We start from the raw sequence: 8170 nt of genomic DNA on the forward strand, positions 1-8170 counted from the left end.
AATTTTTGTATTTTTAGTAGAGACGGGGTTTCTCCATATTGGCCAGGCTGGCCTCGAACTCCTGACCTCGTGATCTGCCCGCCTTGGCCTCCCAACGTGATGGGATTACAGGTGTGAGCCACCGTGCCCAGCCCCAAAGGTTTAATGTTAATTATTATTCATTTTGGGGATATTAAATTAGGATGGGGGTGATGATTACTATGTACACGAGTCTTTGGGGAGGGGACCAGGTGTCCAAGACTCTGATAAATTGAGAGCAGGGGAATTCAAATCCTGGATCCAGGGAAAGGAACTGGATGATGGGATGTCTGGGTATCTGATGGGCCAGAGCTGGGTTTGGGATAGCTGTTGGTGATTTGAGGGATGGACAGTTCAGTGCCTGGCTGGGTACCCCGAGACCTGGAAGCTGGGATACCAGTATAGTACAGACTGTAGAGCCACACTGGTTGGACTCAAAATCCAAGCTGTTTTACTAATTGGCTGTGTAATTTTTGGCAAGTTACTAATAACTTCTCTATGCCTCAGTTTCTTCATCTGAAAAATAGATAATAGTAAATACATTATAGGGCAGTTCTTAGGGTAGTGCTAGTCATATCAGGCATTGGGGCTCTGAGTGGAGTCAGTGCTGGGGGACCCTGATTCAGGGTCTCTAGGAGTTGGGGAAGGGGCAAATTCTTGGGTCCACTGGGTCTCAAGGCTAAAGTTGGGAATCGAAAATGAGGGTCCCTGGGGCAGGAGAATAAATAATTTCAAACTTAAGTGCCCGAGAGGGACAGAAACTGGGGTCTGCACTCAGATCCCTACGGAAGTTGCAAAGTCTGAGTCACTGAAGGAAAAATTAGGGGCTGGGGAGACATGTGTTCCTTTTGGGGTGCAGGAAAAGAGGGCTCCATCTTCTTGAGGAGACTAGGGGGAGCTAGGGGCTAGGAAGATGGAAACTTGAGCCGGGGAGGTGAAAAACACGAGTCTAGGACTCAGAATCAAGTTCTCTGAGTGGAATCGGCGCCAGGCTTGGGTACTATGGGGCTATTAGGGGGGTCCCCACACTACGGCTATGTAGAAGGGGAAGAATCAGGGGATCTGAAGGTGGCGGCGGGATCCCCCCATCCTGGGCCTCCGAGACTTTGAGCTGAGCTGAGCGTACGCAGGCCGCTTCCTCCCACAGGAAACCGCAGGCGTCGGGCACACCCAGCCTGCAGGGAGAGGCGCCCACTGCCCGCCAGCCCGGGGAGGCCCACGTGGGCAGCAGCCTCCGCGGAGGGGGCGTGCCTTACAGAGCGAGTGGGTGTAACCAGCGGGGGCGTGGCCGGAAAGCGGGGGCGGGACGGAGTGTCCGAGGCCCCGCCCGCTTCCGCCTTCCAGCGCGCGGACGTGGTAGGCGGCCAAGGGCTTTTGGCGGCTTCCCGGGAAGCCGTTAGTCGCGGTTGCGTAGTGAATCGCTGAGGCTGTGGTGAGCGCTCCTTCTCCCAGCAACTGGTGGCTTCGGCACTGCCTTCCTTCCTATGAATCCTTAATTTAATGTGGTCATAGTCATCTTAAGACATGCACCTCTTCGGCCCCGTCTTGTAGGACCTCGGCCCGGCCTGGAGGGCTTCCATACAGGTCCCCGCAGGCTCTTTCAGCTCCCGCCGCTTCCAGGCCCGCGGTACTGCCGAGACCTCAGCCTCGAGCTCCCCAGGACCGTTCCGACCTCCCGCAGGCCTTCCAGGCCTGAGCGCCTCCCGATTAGCCCGCCCTTCACCTGCCTCCCACCAGGCCCCTCGTTAGGCCTTCCAAACGCGACCCGCGCAGCCCGCCTCTTACGGGGAAGCCCCTTCCCTCGCCAGCCCCTTCCCTCGCCAGCCCCGAGGTCCCGCCCTTTACGGGTGCCCGTGCCACTCGCCTAGTCAGCTCAGAAGCCCCGCCCTTTACAAGTGCCCGTGCCCCTCCCCTCGCCTAGTCAGCTCAGAAGCCCCGCCCTTTACAAGTGCCCGTGCCCCTCCCCTCGCCAGTGCCGAAGCCCGGCCCTGTACAGTGTTCGTGGCCCTTCCCTCGCCGTCTCCGAAGCCCGTCCTGTACAGGTGGCCGTGCCCTTACCCTCGCAGGCTCCGAAGCCCCGCCCCTGAAGTTCCTCCCACTCTCTTCACAGGTCTCAGCTCCGCCCATCACAGCTGCCTACGGCACGCCCCTCTCAGGCCTCACACGCCCCTCCCCCGCGCAGGGCTCCGCAGCCCCCGTCCACAGGCCCTCCCGGCTCCGCCCCTCGCAAGGCCTTCCCGCCCATCAATTTTGTTTGTTTGTTTGTTTATTGAGAAGGAGTCTCTCTGTCGCCCCGGCTGGAGTGCAGTGGCGCGATCTCGGCTCGCTGCAATCTCTGCCTCCCAGGTTCAAGCGATTCTCCTGCCTCAGTCTCCAGAGTAGCTAGCTGGGACTACAGGCACGAGTCGCCACGTCCAGCTAATTTTTGTACTTTTAGTAGAGACGGGTTTCACCATGTTGGCCAGGCTGGTCTCAAACTCCTGACCTCAAGTGATGCATCCGCCTCGGCCTCCCAAAGTGCTGGGATTACAGGCGTGAGCCACCGCGCCTGGCCTCGCCCATCAGTTCTAAGTCCGTGGGAACCCTGCAGGTCTACGCCTCGCATCCTTCTCCGCCCTTCCATAGTTTCTCCCGCGGCCTCCGTCCCTCCCTGGCCACTGTCCTCAGTCCTCATTGGTCCCTTATCTCCCCAGTAACCAGACCACAACACTGAGCTTGGAGCACCAAGAACAGGTCAGGCCCGTCGGCAGGTAGGGCCCAGGACTCCCCCGACCCTGCCCAACCCCCCTACAGCAGGCCGGGGTTTCCCTCTCCCCTGCGACCAAACAGCCTGGCCTCGGATATCCTGAGAGCCCAGGAGACCTGTCCCCTGCCAAACCCGCGCCAGAATCAGAGCCGAGACGCAAGACCCAGAGTGTGAGAAGTGGGAAGGCGGGAGAGGTGTGGAGAGGCCTGAGAGAGGTCCCCCTCCAACCCCTCTTGGAGGAATGAGGCCAGCGTGGTTCTAGGGTCACCCCCTTTCAATTCCCAGTCGCTCTCGGTTCATTGCCTACCCTCCTCTGGACTCTGGCCCGCCTGCTGTCTGAAGGGCCTTGTATGTCCATCCCTACAGGAGCCCCACCTTCTTTGGCCAGGATGCCTTTGGGACGCTTGTCAGGGAGCGCCCGCTCCGAGGAGGGAAGCGAGGCCTTTCTGGAGGGAATGGGTAATTCATTCATTGTTGATATCATTCACCCATTCTTTTCCAGCCCCCAGCTTTCCCCAGTTCCAGGTCCTGTAGGGAGGGAGAGAGCGTGTCTGTCCAGGAGCGCCCTCTGGTGGGAAGAGACATGCGCCCTGAGGGAGGTGGGGCGGGCACCACCGTGGGTGGGCCAAGCCTGGGCGATGGGGCAGGCTGGAGACTTCAGGCAGCAGAAGTTTGAGTGGGGCCCAGAACTCCCCGTAGGAATTGCCAAGGGGAGAAGGAAGGAAGGAAGGGTGTTTCTGCAGAGGTGATAGAATGTGGCTAGAGGAGACTTTCTCAGCCTCAGTACTGTTGACTCTTGGGTGGGATAATTCTTTGTTGTGGCGAAAGTCCTGTGTGTTGTAGGATGCCAAGCAGTGTGCATGGCCTCTACTCACTGGATACCAGTAGCCCCTCCCTTCCCCACAAGTCATGGTAATGACAAATGTCTCCAGGCTGGGTGTGCTGGCTCATGCCTGTAATCCCAGCACTTTGGGAAGCTGAAGAAGGAGGATCACTTGAGCCCAGGAGTTCAAGACCAGCCTGAGCAATACAGTGAGACCTCATCTCTACAAAAAAATAAATAAATAAAATTAGCCAGGTCTGATGGTGTGCACCCATAATCCCAGCTACCCGGGAGGCTGAGGTGGGAGGATCACTTGAGCCTGCGAGGTGGAGGCTGCAGTGAGCTGAGACTGTCACTGCGCTCCAGCCTGGGGGACAGAATGAGACCCTGTCTAGAAAAAATAAGTCTCCAGACACTGCAAATGTTTTTGGAAGGCAGAATCACCCCCGATTGAAAATTACTGGGCCTTTGGAGGTGGGGAGCATGTGGGCAAGACTGGAGAGGTGGGTAAGGTCAGGTCATTTGGCATCTTGGATCCCAGGCTGAGGTGCTGAGACTTTATCCTGCAGGTGCTGGGGCATCATGGGAGGCCTGTGAGGGGTAGGGTCTGCTATGGGTGGGGTAGGGCCGGCTGTGGGTGTAGAGAGACCCTCTGGGACTGTGCGGGAAGGCTGGAAATTGAGAGAAAGGTTGAGGTGATGGTCCAGGTAGGAGAGGATGAGGCCGAGCCCAGGGATGGGTTGAGAGAGGGAGGAGGGAAGAGGATGGGGCTGAGGGCTGCTGATGGTGGGGAGAAAAGGAGGGAGGGAGCAAGAGCCTTCCCAGTTCCGGGTGGTGTGCCCAGGTCCCAGAAGACCCAGAGGCCTTCCAGAAGTGCCCCTGGTGGGATGGGAGTGGGTTTTAGGGGAAAAAACCCTGAGTTCAGTTTTGGGTATGGAGGGATGAGGAAGCTCGAGGGATCCTGGAACTGAGGTGCATTCCTAGAGGGATGTTGGGGGCTGGATCTGCAGTTCAGTTGCAGTTTGTGAGACCCCAAAGGGAGCAGAATCCCTAGGTCCTGGGTTGGAAGGAGCTGGTGGCCAGGATCCCTATTGAGTCCCTTGGCCGGCCCTATTCTCAGTGGATTGGGAGCTGAGTAGGCTGCAGCGCCAATGCAAGGTGATGGAAGGGGAGAGGCGGGCCTACAGCAAGGAAGTCCACCAGCGCATCAACAAGCAACTGTGAGCTGGGTGCCTGGGCCCTGAGCTGGGCAGGAGGGGGTCAGAGGGGCTGGAAGCTAGACTCCTGGGTCTGAGGGGGAGCGCAGGAGCAGTGTGTCCTGCCTTTAGCAATGCTGAGTTCCGCCCCCTTACTGGCCCGCTACCTCCCTGCCTGGGTAGCGAGGAGATCCGGCGCTTGGAGGAGGTACGGGGCAATCTCCAGGTGCAGATCAGCGCAGCCCAGAACCAGGTCAAGCGGCTTCGGGACAGTGAGCGGCTGGAGAACATGGACCGCCTGCTGAAGGGCCGGGCCCAGGTGCAGGTGGAGATCGAGGAGCTGCAGGAGCAGACCAGGGCCCTGGACAAGCAGGTGGGTTCGAGATGGGGTTCTGCAGATCCTGCTCACAGGCAAGTGTTGTAACCTCTCTGAGCCTTAGCGTCCTCATGTGAAATTGGGGTTATTGGGCCAGGCGTAGTGGCTCATGCCTGTAATCCCAGCACTTTGGGAGGCTGAGGCAGGCAGATCACTTGAGGTCAGGAGTTCGAGACCAGCCTGGCAAACGTGGTGAAACCCCGTCTCTACAAAAAAAACAAAAATTAGCCAGGCATGGTGGCACATGCCTGTAATCCCAGCTACTAGGGAGGCTGAGGCAGGAGAATCATTTAAACCCGGGGGGCAGAGGTTTCAGTGAACCAAGATTGTGCCACTGCACTCCAGCCTGGGCAACAGAGTAAGACTGTCTAAAAAAAAATAAAAAAATAAAAAAATAAGGGCTATTGAAAGCATCCATCTGGTAGAGTTGTGTTCAGTGAAAATATAGATGTTTGCTGCTTTAGCACAGTCCCAGGCATTCGCAAACAGGACTGGTGAGGTTAAGCAGGAAAGAGTCGTGTGGTAGAGTCCCCAAAACCTGCATTAGAGTCCTGGCCCTGCCATCGGAGCTCTGTGACCCCGGGCGGGCAGGTTTTCACCTCTCTGGGGCCTAGTTTCTTCATCTGCAAACGAGGATGGTGGTAATGCCGCAGTCTAGACAGGTTGCGAATCCCATCTGTTTCAGGACCTTGCTATTTGACCTTGCGAACAATGTGATTTTTCTAGGCCAGTGATCTGTCAAGTTTTTATGACCGTGACTCATGAGGTGTAGCTCATACACACCAAGATGCATACAGATGTAAACACACACACATATATTAATATATCTGAAACAGAAGTTTTAGCAAATAATATATATATATATATATTTTTTTATGTGGAATTCATTCTGCTAAATTCTGGTCTACCCTTCATTTAAAAAACCAGTTTGTGAGTTGGGCACAGTGGTGCGTGTCTTGAGGCTGAGGGGGCAGGACTACTTGAGCCCAGGAGTTTGAGGCTTCAATGAGTTATGAGTGCCCCACTGCACTCCAGCCTGGGCAACAGAGAGAGACCCACTTTCTTTTTCTTTTACTTTTATTTATTTATTTTTGAGACAAAGTCTTGCTCTATCACCCAGGCTGGAGTGCAGTGGCAGGATCTTGGCTCACTGCAACCTCCGCCTCCCAGGTCAAGCCATCCTCCTGCCTCAGCCTCCTGAGTAACTGGGACTACAGGCACGTGCTACCAAGCCCAGCTAATTTTTGTATTTTTGGTAGAGACGGGATTTCGCCATGTTGGCCAGGCTGGTTTCAAATTTGTGGCCTCAGGTGATCCACTCACCTTGACCTCCCAAAGTGTTGGGATGATAAGCGTGAGCCATTGTGCCTGGCCCAGACCCCCTTTCAAAAACAAAAAACAGCGGTTTGGCCACAGGTAAGGCATCCGCAAGTCAAGGAATCCCACCTGCAGAAACTGGCAAAGGCAAGGAATGGAAAGACAAGTTTCTCTCAGACTGGGAGAAAGTATCTGCAAAGCATGCATCTGATAGAGAACTTGTGTCCAGAATATATTAAGAACTTGCCCAAACTCCATTAAAAAGATGGACTATACCAAGTGTTGGTAAGGATGAGGAGGAAGTAGAACTCTCATACTCCACTGGTGGGAATGTGGAATGGCACACTACTCTTCGTACACAGTTTGGCAGGTTTTTTTTTTTTTTTTCTTAGACGAAGTCTCACTCTGCCACTCAGGCTGGAGTGCAATGGCACAATGTCAACTCACTACAACCTCTGTCTCCTGGGTTCAAACATTCTCCTGTCTCAGCCTCCCGAGTAGCTGAGATTACAGGTGTGTGCCACCACTCCCAGCTAATTTTTATATTTATATTTTTATTTTTTCATTTCATTTTTTTTTTTTGTTTTGAGACTGAGTCTCGCTCTGTCGCCCAGGCTGGAGTGCAGTGGTGAGATCTTGGCTCACTGCAAGCTCTGCCTCCCGGGTTCAGGCCATTCTCCTGCCTCAGCCTCCTGAGTAGCTGGGACTACAGGCGCCCGCCACGACGCCCGGCTAATTTTTTTTTGTATTTTTAGTAGAGATGGGGTTTCACCGTGTTAGCTAGGAAGGTCTTGATCTCCTGACCTCGTGATCTGCCCACCTCGGCCTCCCAAAGTGCTGGGATTACAGGCGTGAGCCACCGCGCCCTGCTTTATATTTTTAGTAGAGAGCGGGGGGTTTCACCATGTTGGCCAGGCTGGTCTTGAACTCCTGCCCTCAAGTGATCCACCCTCCTTGGCCTTCCAAAGTGCTGAGATTACAGACGTGGGCCACCACGCCTGGCCCAGTTTGGCAGTTGCCAAAAACCAAAATGTATACTTGACGATATGATTCAGACATTCCACAATTCAGACATTCCACATTCAGTTGTTTACCCAAGAGGAAAGAAAGCCCATGTCTATATAACGAATTTTACGTGAATATTCGTAATAACCCAACTTGATTTGTAAAATCGAAAACTGAAACAACCCAAATGTCCGTCGGTGGGCGAGTGGACGAGCAAATTGTGGTCTATACATGCAATGGAATGTGAGTCATGAATAAAAGGAACCCGGCTATTGATACACACAACATGGGTGGATCTCAAAATAACTATTCTGAGTGAAAGAAACCAGATACCCCTTTGATCCCCAAAAGAGTCCATACTATACAATTCCATTAATATAAAATTCTAGGCCAGGTGAGATGGCTCACGCCTGTAATCCCAGCACTTTGGGAGGCCGAGGTGGGCGGATCACGAGGTCGGGAGATCAAGACCATCCTGGCTAACACACTGAAACCCCGTCTCTACTAAAAATACAAATATATATATATTAGCCAGGCGTGGTGGCGGGTGCCTGTAGTCTCAGCTACTGCCCAGCCAGGAGGCTGAGGCAGGAGAATGGCGTGAACCCGGGGGGCAGAGCTTGCAGTGAGCTGAGATCGCGCCACTACACTGCAGCCTGGGCGACAAAGTGAGACTCCGTCTCAAAAAA

At 54.6% G+C, this 8170-nt stretch overlaps 1 protein-coding gene across 1 annotated transcript in view; it reads left to right on the forward strand.

The window, feature by feature from the left end:
• Positions 1–1296: 1296 nt before the first annotated feature.
• Positions 1297–8170, forward strand: part of CCDC114 (coiled-coil domain containing 114) — a 25242-nt gene continuing 18368 nt past the window's right edge. The window contains exons 1-5 of the mRNA XM_011979387.1: positions 1297–1645; positions 2712–2768; positions 3131–3223; positions 4708–4807; positions 4967–5156. Coding sequence (XP_011834777.1) covers positions 3154–3223; positions 4708–4807; positions 4967–5156 — 360 coding nt within the window. The 5' untranslated portion in view covers positions 1297–1645; positions 2712–2768; positions 3131–3153. The remainder of the gene's footprint in view (positions 1646–2711; positions 2769–3130; positions 3224–4707; positions 4808–4966; positions 5157–8170) is intronic.

This window comes from Mandrillus leucophaeus, unplaced genomic scaffold (assembly GCF_000951045.1).
Source record: "Mandrillus leucophaeus isolate KB7577 unplaced genomic scaffold, Mleu.le_1.0 Scaffold200, whole genome shotgun sequence".
NCBI lineage: Eukaryota > Metazoa > Chordata > Mammalia > Primates > Cercopithecidae > Mandrillus > Mandrillus leucophaeus.